The sequence below is a fragment of the Aquarana catesbeiana genome, linkage group LG03 (assembly GCF_042186555.1).
Source record: "Aquarana catesbeiana isolate 2022-GZ linkage group LG03, ASM4218655v1, whole genome shotgun sequence".
Classification (NCBI taxonomy): Eukaryota; Metazoa; Chordata; class Amphibia; order Anura; family Ranidae; genus Aquarana; species Aquarana catesbeiana.
In genome coordinates, this window is record NC_133326.1 from 467,329,996 (window position 1) to 467,342,927 (window position 12,932).

The 12,932-nt window shown below is 46.8% G+C and overlaps 1 protein-coding gene across 2 annotated transcripts in view; it reads left to right on the forward strand.

Moving 5' to 3' along the window:
• Positions 1-12,932, forward strand: part of HAUS1 (HAUS augmin like complex subunit 1) — an 82,752-nt gene that overhangs the window by 12,842 nt on the left and 56,978 nt on the right. For both annotated transcript variants that reach the window (XM_073620854.1, XM_073620855.1), the window contains exon 2: positions 12,315-12,489. In XM_073620854.1, the coding sequence (XP_073476955.1) occupies positions 12,315-12,489 (175 nt within the window). The remainder of the gene's footprint in view (positions 1-12,314; positions 12,490-12,932) is intronic.

The following is a 12,932-nucleotide window of genomic DNA, read 5'->3' on the forward strand; positions in this document are numbered from 1 at the left end:
ACTGAACAAATTATTAATGGTGCAATGGTTGAAGGATTCAGGAGTAAGCTCCCTTGCTCAGCAGGTGCACTAGGTTATCTGGCTCTATTAGCCCAGCTGCTAGGAATCTGAAGTTGCTCCAAGATGCTTAAAAGCTGACCTAACCTTCAACAATGTGGCAGGGACCAAGCTTCTGTGTGGCACAGTAGGGGTTCCCTTGTGACAGATCCTCCTTTTGGGGGTTGCTTGCTATGGGTAACTTTTCATAAGCTCCAACCTCCCACTCCACTCTTACATTGTGGTTATATTTTAATGCAGGGGGTAAGAAAAACCTTTTTGTTGGTTTGGGCTACAGTCCACTCAGTGACAGATCTAAAAGCGATTTACCATAAATCGTTTTCCTATATCCTTTGAATAAGGATTTTCTGTGCAAACATATGCAAAAGCTAGATGGCTATATGATTGCTTGTTTAAGGCCTGCAGGTGGCTATTTACCTCCAGGCTAAATTGGTAACCACCCTTTCTAGGGGTCTTAAATTGGTCTCTAGGGCTGGGCTCATTGAGACTTTAGTTACTAATCAGCCCCACCCGTGTATGAGCTGGCTAGCGTTTGCTCAATCTACGGAGGTAAGGTAGGACAACAGCTACTATAGTAAGGTGTCCAACCATTTTAGGATTGGTTCCTTCACTGGTGGTGAAGGATTAGTATCTACAGCCCAGGCTAGGCCTATGAAATAAATTGCCCCTGTTTGGTTATTTCATAAAGGGATACACCATGACTCCTTGGCTGCTCACCAGTAGACCTCAGTAGTGAAGGTTTGTCCTTGCTGGGGTGTTTGGTGGCACAGCAGAAATACACATTGAGATTTGTGACATCTCTGCTCATAAGGGGTATATTGCTGTACATCAGAAATGCACTGCACTGAAGCTTGTTGGGTGTCCTTTATGTCCTAAAGGTACTGCTTTGTTTGGCTACAGATCAGAAAAATACAACAGGGAAGGTGGTCTGTACTTTCTGGTTTTGTGCCGCACGGCAGAAACGCACATCATTGAGTCTGGTAAAGACATCTCTGCTCATAAGTGTTATATTGCTGCACATCAGACCTACACAAGATTGAGGTCTGTCTGTGGGGGTTTTGTGTCCTGTATTACTGCCTTATTGGTTGCTTATCAGAAAGGCAGCAGGAAAGATTGATGGTCCTGATTTGTCGGGCTCCATAACAGAAGTACAAATTGAACCTGGGCCAGGAGTAGTACATATACTACCTTTGGTAATCGGTACAGCACCACAAAGTGGCGTCGTGCTGATTCAGACAGTGCTATTAACGGCAATGGCTGCAGATTTTAGGCATGCGATTTGACATGTTGAGTCGCATGCCAAATCGCTTGAAGATGGATGTGCTATCTCTATTCAGAATTGTTAGATTGTTGCACATCAGAGATGTACACGACTGAGGTCTGTCTGTGGGTCCTGTATTACTGCCTTATTGGTTGCTTATCAGAAAGGCAGCAGTGAAGATGGATGGTCCTGATTTTGTTGGAAAATACAAAATTGAACCTGTGCCTGGGGTAGTACACATACTGCCATTGGTAATCAGTGCAGCACCACAAAGTGGCCCGTACTGATTCAGACAGTGCTATTAACGGCAATGGCTGCCGATTTTAGGCATGCGATTTGACATGTTGAGTCGCATGCCAAATCACTTGAATATGGATGTGCTATCTCTATTCAAAATTGTTGTTGCACGTCAGACACATACAAGATTGAAGGTTGTCTGTCCTTTATGTCTTACATTTACTGCCTTATTGGCTGCATATCAGAAAGGACACAACAGTGAAGGTTGTTTGTCTTTTTCTGATTTTGTTTTTGCTGCTCAGCAGGGAGACACATTGAGTGTGATGGCATCTCTGCTCAGTATTGGTATATGCTACACATCAGACATACACAAAGATTGAACATTGCTTGTGTCCTGTATGTCCTATATTTACTGCCTTATCGTCTGTATATCAGAAAGGCACAGCAGTAAGTGGTGTTTCTCATTGATCTTCCTTGCTGTTTCTTAGGTATACACAGTAGGGGGTTGTTGGCTGCACTCCTCCAGGGAGCCACAGCATGGGGACCCCTTGTTTGTTCAACCTGAAAACTGCTTTTCCTGCGACCTGTGTAATCTTGAGGTCTGTGGTTCCGTAAGCAGGGACTGCTGGAGATGCTGCGACCTGGAGTCGCACAGTCACGAGTGGTACCCTTTGGAAGCCATAGTATATGACTTCTCAGGCGTCTTGCAGTCCCAAGTGGCAGGTTGGGTCGCACGGGTGTGGGAACCCTAAGCTTATCTGTCCCTCCTGTTGAGGTTTTGCTACGCAGCAGGGATACTCATTGTGGAGTTATTGCCTTATTTTGCAGTAGACCAGAAAGATCGCAGCTATAAAGGCTGTCTGTTGTTTCTTTGTTTTTATGTTGCTGCACAGCAGAAATACTCAACATTGAAGCTTGTTGGTGCTTTCTGTTTTATATTGCCTTACCTTATGGCACTTCAGAAAAACCCAATGCTGTAGGTTGCTTGTGTTCTCTGTGTTGGTTCTATGTAACTGCACTACAGAACTGCATAACAGAAAGGATTGTCTTATAACTGTACTTGGTGGTTCGTCATAAATACGCAACATAGAAGTTTGGGTCTTTCTGTCTTCTCTTTAAGGCCTTGTTTTGCTGTACATCAGTAAAACACCATTGTAAAAGGGGGTTCCCGTCCTTTCTGTATTTACCAGTTATGACCTAGCTAGCTGCACTTCAGAAATGCGCAGCATTTAAGGTGTGTTTGTGTCTTAATGTTTACATATTGGCCGCACATCAGAAAACCAGACTGTGAGGTTCAGATTTGGGTCTCTTCCCATGTTTGATATGTTGGTTTAGCTAGTCACACTCAGATACACAACATTTTTGTCTGTTTGTGTCCTTTCTGTTTAAATCTATTGTGCTATGTCCACAATCTATGATTTTTTTTCTTTTTATTTGTGATATTAATAATACATGTATCACCTTTTGTATTTCAGCCTTCTCTTCCGTGGAAGGGCCAGGAGTTCTGGCTGCAAATGTCACATGTCAGAAAGCCTCGACCCCTTACTTTCAGGGATGCCAGAGCCATTTCCTAGGGTTGAAGCCCGGTAGAGTTATGGGTCACTGGAGGAAGGCGATAATGAGTCGCCCTGTAATAAGAACTTAGGAAGTTCGGTTCAGAGGAGTTTTATGGCCTGAAGATGAAGTATAAAGATGTATACCCGACCAAATAGGTTACAGCTCGGTGCATGGCCTTCATTTTGCCCTTCTAGCAAAACTAGATGTAGCAGTATGAGTGTTCTCCTCCTGCTACGGATGTTAATCTCCTGAGTAGGCTCTCAGGCATAAGTAAAACTAGATTGGGCATGCCTTAAACCCAGGGGTTAAGTTTTTGTTAATCTATTTCCCTTAAGTAGGTTTCCCTTCAGTCTTTGCTGACGTAAAGATAAAAATGAACAAAAAAGGTTGTCTGTCAGGGGCCCCCCTTTTGGAAGTTTTATTTCCCTGGACAGGGTTGTGTTAAGACAGGCTCCCTTATTGATCAATGTAGTGTCCTTGTCTTACAACACAGCTCTCCGATTAATCTTTTTAGTGGTTCTAAGCAGCACCTATAGGCAGAATAGGCCATTGTTGTTAGATGTGTGACAGGCAACATTGATAACCTACAAGTTTAACATGTTTTCTGATTCCATCTTTAAGAGCCCACTCCACCTAGATCCTGCATCCGAAGCAGAGAAGGCAGGGACACCGGTGGAGTAGACCGGCAGATCAGCCGCATGATCCAGCTAAGATACCTTCATCAAGCATATGGAGTGAAGGTAAAGCTCACTGCAGAACCTAGGTTCGCCAAGAGGGTCTTGCAGTGGTCCCACCCTAAAGGTAGGCCTGAGCTACTTGATTATCCTCTCAGGTGTGCCGTCCTGGAAGATGACTTGAGAAAAGTACTAGTTACTTACCGGTAACTGTCTTTCTAGGAAATCTTCCAGGACGGCAGGCCTACTTCCCACCCGTTGGAGGAGGGAAAATTTTAGAACACTAGAAGGTGAGTACCTATGAGGAATGATTTCCCTTGTGAAACAGGTTCAGGAGTTACTTCTCTACAAACTGAGGATCAAGGGGAAGGGTGTGGACTTAAAACAGCTGTTGATTGATTGTGTTTCCTGTCGGGAGGAGCCTCTCATCTCTCAGGTGTGCCGTCCTGGAAGATTTCCTAGAAAGACAGTTACCGGTAAGTAACTAGTACTTTTTTTTTTTTTTTTTTATAGCGCAAAAAATAAACGCAGAGGTGATCAAAGTCGCAAAAAGTGCTTTGATCTTTTGCCAGCCAAATGGTCCAGGGGTTAAGTGTAGGGATGAGCTTTATGTTCGGGTCGAACATTGGCTGTTCACCCGTTCCTTGAAAACCGAACATTTATGGGGCGTTCGCACCAAATTCGAGCGCAGCGTAAGGCCCCATAATGTACTGCGGGAGCGTATCAAGCGTGGCCAAAACAGCAGCTGCTTGGGCACCACATGCTTGACCAGACATATGACAACCCCCAAGGAAATCTGTTGGCAACAGCACTTAACCTCCCTGGCGGTATGATTATTTCGGATTTTAGGTGCTGAAAGCGGTACCATTATTTTTGCATGGAAATGTGGCGTTTTTATATTGTAGGCCTGTAATTCTTAGGAATAACTCACTGAAATCTGTCCAAACAAGAGTCTAGTAGACATCCTGGGTATGATATAAAGTTTGAAACACAAAATCATAAATTATAATATAATAACAAAAAAATAATATAATAGTAATAATACTTTTTATTCAATAAATTTTAGTAAATAATATAAATCAAAAACCCTGACATTTTTTTGGCCAAATAAGAGTGCAATATTAGTAGTCATATTGCTTTAGTAAACATCTCGGGTATGGAAAATTTTAAAACAGGGTATAGCACAAAGTCCGACGTCACAGTCAAGACAGTAGAACCGGGTTTCTTTTCTGATTTTTCCTTCCTGTGTCGTCACGTTTAGAGCAGCAAACCACACACATCCTTGTGGGTGCTGCCTTCTTTTCCGTTGGTGGAATGTGGTCCATAAAGTGTCGACCTGTCAGGCGTTCCGGGTTGACAACGCCAGCACCACGACGTCCAAATCTATTTACAGTGGTTGGTGTTTGGTGCTTGAGAAATATAAGTTCGGCAACTTTCCAAACGAAGTCTGCATGAACCACAGGCCTGCCACCTTTTTTTTTTTTTTTTTTTTTTTTTTTTTTTTTTTTTCTTGAAGAATGAAAGCATTCCACAGGCACTGTTGAAGATGCCGGAAGATAATTTTTTTTTTTTTTTTTTTTTTTTTTTTTGTTGCTTTCTCATAGCAAGATAAAAAGTAATGGCCTGGTCAGCCCTGTCAAACCTCCCATGGTGTTGTTGTAGTCCATTACGACTTGAGGTTTCATTACGTCTTTTCCACCTTTTGTATGTACCATGAGAGCAGAGGTGTTGTGAATGGTACTCCATTAGGCACACATCCTTTTTTTATCGCGCCATCTTAGTGCCATCATTTTGCCTTTTTGCCAGCCAACTATTTCTCCTGCCTTGAGCTTTTTATTGCCAAAGGTGGGCGGCATGTCATGCTGGTTAGCTCTAACAGTCCCGTATGCATCTGTCTTGTGTTGCAGAAGGAACTCGTAGAGTTCTGGAGAAGTATAAAAATTATCTGTGGTTACACAGTACCCCTGATTCAGCAATGGCTCAATCAAAGTGAGAACAGAAGCGGTTGCCATTCCATAATTTATTGAATCTTTCATTGAATTTGGTCCCTTTCCCGGTGTAAAGGACCGAATTCCATATGTAACCAGTGCTGGCTTCACAGAGCATGAATGATTTTATGCCGAATCGTGCTCTTAGATGCGATGTACTGTATCCAGCTAAGTCTTCCTTTGTAGGCCATTAGACTTTTGTCGATACTGACGTCTGTATGGTACATAGGTCTGCTGGAAATTTTTCAGAATAATTTGATATAGGTCCCAAATCTTTATTAGTTTTGGAGCTGGATGTGAAGGCTCATCAAATTCTTCATTATTTTGAAAATGCAGATATTTCATTTTGAGAGAAAATTTGTATTCCGACATGATGGTGCCAAAAAAAAAAGGAGTGGCTAATATTTTGTTGGTTGTCCAGTACCACTTCTGCAGGGGTTTCCCCACCACTCCCTGGAGAATAATTAGGCCCAGAAACTTCCAGATGTCCTCCTTTTGTCACTGGTTCCCATTTTCTGCTCCTTGAAAACCTCTGAGGTATAGCAGCATGTTGCTCCTGGTACCAATTGTTCTCTGTAACAATTCTTTCTATGACCTCATCAGTCAAAAAGAGTTGGAGGTATCCCAAGAGGCTGTCATCTTCAACCTCCACTTTGATACCAGGCGCTCCGGTAAACGGGAATCTTGGGGGCGCTGTGTGCTCCGTACTGCAATCAATCGAGCACCAAGTCCGCACATCGCTGGGCACAGTCGGAGGATCATCGCTGAAATCACTTTCCGTGCCTGATGACGAACTTGAATCGCTATCACTCACTTCTGCAAGCGATGCTGTCGCTGTTTTCCAGCAGGTCATATGCCGCTTTTGAGGTTGAAGCGTGCTTTTTTGATGCCATGGTCGCTCTGCAGTTTACAAAGTACAGTAAAACTGCAGGCGGGGCACTGGACAAGCACTGGTGAGCAATCTGAGGTCAATTTTATTTTATTTAGTAATGTAATCCAATAGGATTACAATGTGTCAGTGTGTTTGTGTTATACTTTTTGAATTTGCCGCTGGTTCCACCCCCTGCATTGCTAAGCTCGCAGGAAACGGAAGCCAGGGCACACGGTGCATCGGGCGGAAGATCCGGCCGCCAAACACAGCGGGAGAACATCGCGGGATCCCGGAGACAAGGTAAGTCACGTCTTCCAGGATCCAGCGATGCGATCCCGAGTCTGGCTCGGGGTTACCGCTTTTGGTACTAAAATCTCACCACGAGCCAGACTCGGGAATACCGCCAGGGGGGTTAAAAGACCCACATCAAAGAACAAGGCTCTCCTTGCTCTTCATCAGCTGGGATCTCCAACCCCACTATGCCTCCAGTCCTCTCAGAAACCTGCACTGAGAGGAATGAAGGTATAGAAATAGGTGTCCCAAGTACTTGCAGCCAATCTGCTAGCACCAACATCTGATTTTTAGCAGACAAATTTCCCTACCCCAGTTGCTAAACCATTGAAAGAAATTCGATCCCAGCCATCCACATGCTCAGTGTCTGAATGCTAGCTTGGCCAAATTGCTAGCACTGCAACTGCTGCCTTTTCAGCTGATAGATTCTGCCCCCTTTTGTGAATTTGTGGAATGTGCAGTACCTCAGTGGCAGGTTCCCAAACGCCATTTCTTTTAATGGAAGACCATCCCGGCTCTTTCCGCATGTGGAAGGCAATGTCTTGGCCTCGTTGGACAGGGCGATCAGCAGTAAGCTGCATATTACCACTGACTCATGGTCCAGCAGGCATGGACAGGGACTTTCTTTCACGGCGCACTGGGTAACTCTGCTGACAGCTGGGAAGGATGCAGGACAGGGTTCAGTATTGTTGGAGCTTGTTCCGCCATCACGCCTACAAAATGCTAGTAGTGGTGATTCTGCCACAGCTCTCTCCTCCACCCCCTCCTCTTCTTCTTCCTCTATGGCCTCTTTCTCTGCAGATTTGTCCTCTGAACCAGCGGTGCTCCGTAGGTGTTCAAGGGGCTACGCAAGCACTCAGGCAGAAAGATGCCATGCGGTGCTTGAGTTGGTCTGCTTAGGGGACAGGAGCCACACTGGGGCAGAGATTCTGGCAGCTCTGCAGGGGCAGGCTTAGAGGTGGTTGATGTCACACCAGCTTCAGCCAGGAATGGTTGTATGCACCAACCTTCTCTCCGCCCTCTGACAGGGACACTTGACCCATGTTCCCTGTTTGGCTCACGTCCTGAATTTGGTGGTTCAGCCCTTCTTGAGCGGGTACCCGGGCTTACAGGATCTCCTAAGGCAAGCCAGGAAAGTCTGTGGTCATTTCCGCCGGTCATAAAATGCCAGTGCTCGGCTGGCTGACATTCAAAGAGAATGCAACCTGACCAAGAGCCGCCTCATTTGTGACATGCCCACCTGGAACTCAACGTTGGTAATGATGCAGCGGCTGCACACTCAGCAGAGGGCCATTAATGAGTACCTGTGTGAGTATGGCACAGGACAGGATCAGGGGAGCTTGGCTTTTTCCCCATTCCATCTTTCAGGACAGCACCATAGAGACCTTGGCTCCTCCCATCTCAGGAAACACCGCCTTAGATTTCAAGTTTTAAGCCTCACTGTCCCGCCGGCCCCTCAGTTCTGGTGTTTCCTCCGGCGTAGAGACACCGCTAAGGGCCAAGGGCTAAACGGCCAGGGAGGCTGAGGCCGATGGTTTCCTGAGCGGGGGGGACCAAGGCCTCTCCCTCTCCCTTTACAGTCTGAAGGGCTAGTGAACCTGGGTACCTGAATGACTGACTGTGCATTACGCGCCTCCAGCTTCTCTTGGCGAAGCAGTAAAGCTGGTGGGGTCCGCTTTCCTCTGTCCGATGGTGGCATAAGGCGGAAGTACATTATGGCCGCCCTGCACTGTGCAGCCAGCATGGAGCGCTGGGTCAAATGGCGGGTGACGTCAGTGCTTTCGTCTGACCCACGGCTTCCAGTTCCGGCCGCGGGGTTTGAAAGCAGGCCATGCTTCGGGCTGGTGCTGCCTCATTTTTGCTGTGGGGACAGCGCACAGAGTAAATGAAAACCACCAATCCTCAGCGGGAGGCTTCATGAACTGCTCCTGGAGAATCCAGCACCAGCCACTCAAAGGTAAGAGGAACCCTGGGGTGGTGTTCCCTTATCCTTTTTTCCCGTAAGCTCCACGGGTGTTTGTCTCCCTTGGTGGGGGGGGGATGGATGCAACTAAGACCCTGGTGGTGCTTGGTCCTGGGAAGAGCACCCCCGGTGGCCCTCTGTGTGAAGTGCTGGTGGTCATGGTGGGTTTTCTGACTGCTCTTCTCTTCTTTTTGGGTCTGTATTTCAGAGCAAGTCTGCGGACAAAGTCAAGTCGCCCCACAATTCAAAGAAAAAATGTCCTTCATGCAGAGCCACGATGGGTGAATCCTGGTCCAATTCCCTCTAAGGAGTGCATAGAGGGGTTAGTGAGAGAACAGTCAGCGGAACAATGTACGGATCTAGCTGCATCCGTCAAGGAGTTTTCTAGCACCGTGCAGTCCTTTTGAGTCATTTTTTTTTTTTTTCTAGTTTCCAGTTGCCACAACAAGCACAACAGAGTATTGCTCCAAGCTTAATGGATGCTCCCTCTGGGAGTGGAGAGAATCTAGGAGGCTCCAGAGAGGAAATTGAGGAGGAGCCTGATGGCGTTTCTTCAGATTCCCAAGGGGAGTCGGAGGGAGAGGAAGTGGATGGGGAATCCACAAAAGCCTCTCGCTACAAACTTTCTCTGGAAGAAGTGGAGGAGCTCTTAGGAGCTATCCATACCACTTTAGGAATCCAGGAGGAAAGGAAGAAGTTGTCGCTCCACGACCAGATGTATAGGGGCCTAGGGGAACATAAAAAGGTGTTTCCGGTCCATGATGTCTTGGTCGATGCCATCCAAGGAGTGGCAAGACCCTGAAAGGAACTTTCAAGAACTCTGAAACAAAGGTTTCCCTTTTCAGAAGAGGAGGCGCTAGTATGGAATAAATCTCCTAAACTAGACGCTGCCTTTTCACAGGTCTCCAGGCATACTGACCTGGCCTTTGAGGACATGGGGGCACTCCCAGATCCCATGGAAAAGAGGATGGACTCGCTCTTGAAAAAATCCTGGGATTCTTCCCTGGGTAATCTCAAGCCTGCCATGGTGTCCACAGTGGTGGCACGGGACATGGAATATTGGCCGACACAAATTAAAGCGCACATAGAAGCAGGAACGTCTAAAACGATCCTGTCTTCTTTTCCCATGCACCTTAAGGGGGTGGCTTATCTTTTGGACGCCTCGGCAGAATCAGTGCGTATGTCTGCAAGATCTGCAGCCAATTCAGCAAGGGGAGCCTTATGGCTTAAGACGTGGCAGGGAGATAGCGCATCTAAGGTCAAACTCTCCGAAATCCCTCTAACGGGACTTGTTGTTTGGACCTGTTTGGAGGCAGTCTTGGATCGGACGGCCGACAAGAAAAAGGCCTTTGCGATTAGAAGGAAATTTGCAGAGACTAAAAGTCTCACCCTCGGAGGAAGTTTGACCCCCCCCCCCCCCAAAAACTGAACAACAGAAGAAAGTTTGGGGGCAGAATGGCGTGGGGGGGCTATTTTTCACCCTCCTGAACAGCCCAAAAAGACCAAATGACGGAACCACAGTGGGAGGAAGATTGGGGTCCTTCCTCCCACAGTGGGAAATGATTACCTCCAACCAGTTTGTATTGGGGATCATAAGAGGATACTGGTTGGAGTTTTCAAAATCTCCACCACTCAGACTCCTTGTCACCGAGCTGCTAAAATGCGCAGGAAGGTCATCAGCTCTTTCCTCCCTTCAGGAGTTGGAGGAACAAGAAGTGGTAGTACGAGTCCCAACAGGAGAGACCGGCAGAGGCTTCTACTCCCACATCTTTGTGGTCCGCAAACCGTCGAAAGTTCAGGCTCATCCTGAACCCTCTGAATGTCTGTCACCTACAAGAGGTTCCAAATGGACTCGATGTACTCTGTGAAAGCACTTCTTCCCCTGAACTGCTTCATGGCATCTATAGATTTGAAAGATGCCTATCTGCACATTCCCATTGCAGAAGGGTACCAGAAGTTCCTCAAGTTGGCGGTAAATACCAGAGAAGGGACATTTCACTTACAGTTCAGGGCCCTCCCCTTCGGGCTATCCTCCCCCCAAAGCCCCCTCCCCCGCATCTTCATCAAGGTCATGGTGGAGGTCCTGGCTTTTCTGCGACTCAGAGGCATCTCGGTAGTCGCATACTTAGACGATCTTCTCCTGTTTGCCTCTTCCCCGGATCAGTTGTCTCGGGATCTACAGGTAATGAGACATTCTGGAAAATCTAGGGTGGCTCTTGAACCTGGGGAAATCCAACTTGGTTCCATCACAAAAAGTCATTTTCCTGGGCTACATGTTGGATTCAACAAAGCAGAAAGTCTTCCTTCCCTTAGAAAAGATCCAGAAGGTGGACAGGGCAATGTTGTTACTCCAGGGCAGCCATCAGATATCTGTAAGAAAAGCTATGTCAGCTTTGGGCTTACTGACCTCCTCGCTCCCAGCAGTTCAGTGGGCAAGGCTGCATTTTCGCCCTTTACAACTGTTCAACCTGAGGGTTTGGGACCACAGTCAGGGGTCTTTGGACTCCCTGATAACGGCGCCGAGTCAAATCAAGAGATCCCTCTGGTGGTGGAGAAAGGGGGCCAATCTTTCACAAGGTCTGGATTGGGTCCTACCAGTGTCCAGGACTATCGCGACCGATGTGAGCAGCACGGGTTCAGGGCGTCTGGCTGAGAAAGGACACAAGTCCTCCAACTGGAGGGAATTGAGAGCTATAGCCTTCAAACTCAGAGCCTTTCAGAGGGAACTCCAGGGACAGCATGTGCGAGTCCGATCAGACAACTCCTCAGCAGTAGCCTATATAAACAGGCAGGGGGGTACCAAAAGCAGATTCCCGTGGGTCCTGGCAGAAACCATTCTCAGATGGGCCGAAGCAAACATTCTGTCCCTCTCAGCGGTACATTTTGAAGGGGGAACAAAACCAGGTGGCAGATTTCCTCAGCAGGAAAATGCTGAGGGAAGGCAACTGAGTTTTGAATCAGGAGGTCTTCGAGGCAATCTCTCAGAAGTGGGGGGGTGCCCTGTGTAGACCTCTTCGCTTCGAGAGAAAACAGACGCATTTCTTCTTCTCCCTGAACAGATGGGACGGGGCACTCAGAGTGGACGCACTGGCTCAGAGCTGGCGTTTCTCCAGGTGCTATGCCTCCCTCCACCCCACCCCCTCATGTACTGATTCAGCAGTACTGAGAAAGTTCCAGTTGGAGAGCACAACTCTTTTGATCGCACCACACGGGGATTGGGGGGGTGGGGTGTATAAATATATATAATTTATTTATTTGATTTTTTTTCCCTCCCCCGGTGCACACCAATGCCCTGCATTGTGAATTGACACCCTTGAACTGTACTGGGACTACTTTTCACAACATAGCCCAGCGCAGGTGATGTGATAAGCCATTAGGGTAATTTTGTTATTAGCATTTTTTATCCTTCCTGCAGATTATCACATGGTTGAAGAAAATGTTTGGTGACAAAGCACTGCCACCCTACGAGGTGAACACACGGACGGTGGAGATCTTGTGTCAGTTAGCAGAGTGGAATGAGGCTCGAGATAAAGATCTAACCCTTGTCATTGAGGATCAGAAAATGAAAACTGCAGAAATAAAAGCTGAAGGTGATTATTATTATTACATTTTTTTTTTTTTTTTGTTATGCTCGATTCTAAAGGGTCCTGCAGTTTGCCAGGAGAAGATCCGAGGAGCTCAAACGTCAAAGAGATGCAGTGCGGCATCCTCATTAGAATAATCAAGTAATTTTATTTCATGAAAACAAATAGTACACTTACATATCAAAATCTCGGCGTTCTGCATGGAAACAGCTCGCCTCGTGGCGACCCCTCTTACGTCAATGAGAAGTGAAGGGTTCTGCTGGGGGCTGGATTGAATAACGCGGGTCAGTTTTTCCTCCTCCAGTGACAATTCCAATCCAGCCCCCCAGCAGCATTCTTCACTTTTCATTGACACGATAGGGGTTGCAATGAGGCAGACTGTTTCTGTGCAGAACGCTGATTGACAGCTGTCATGATTTGATCTCGCCAGAGATATAGGACTGGTTTAC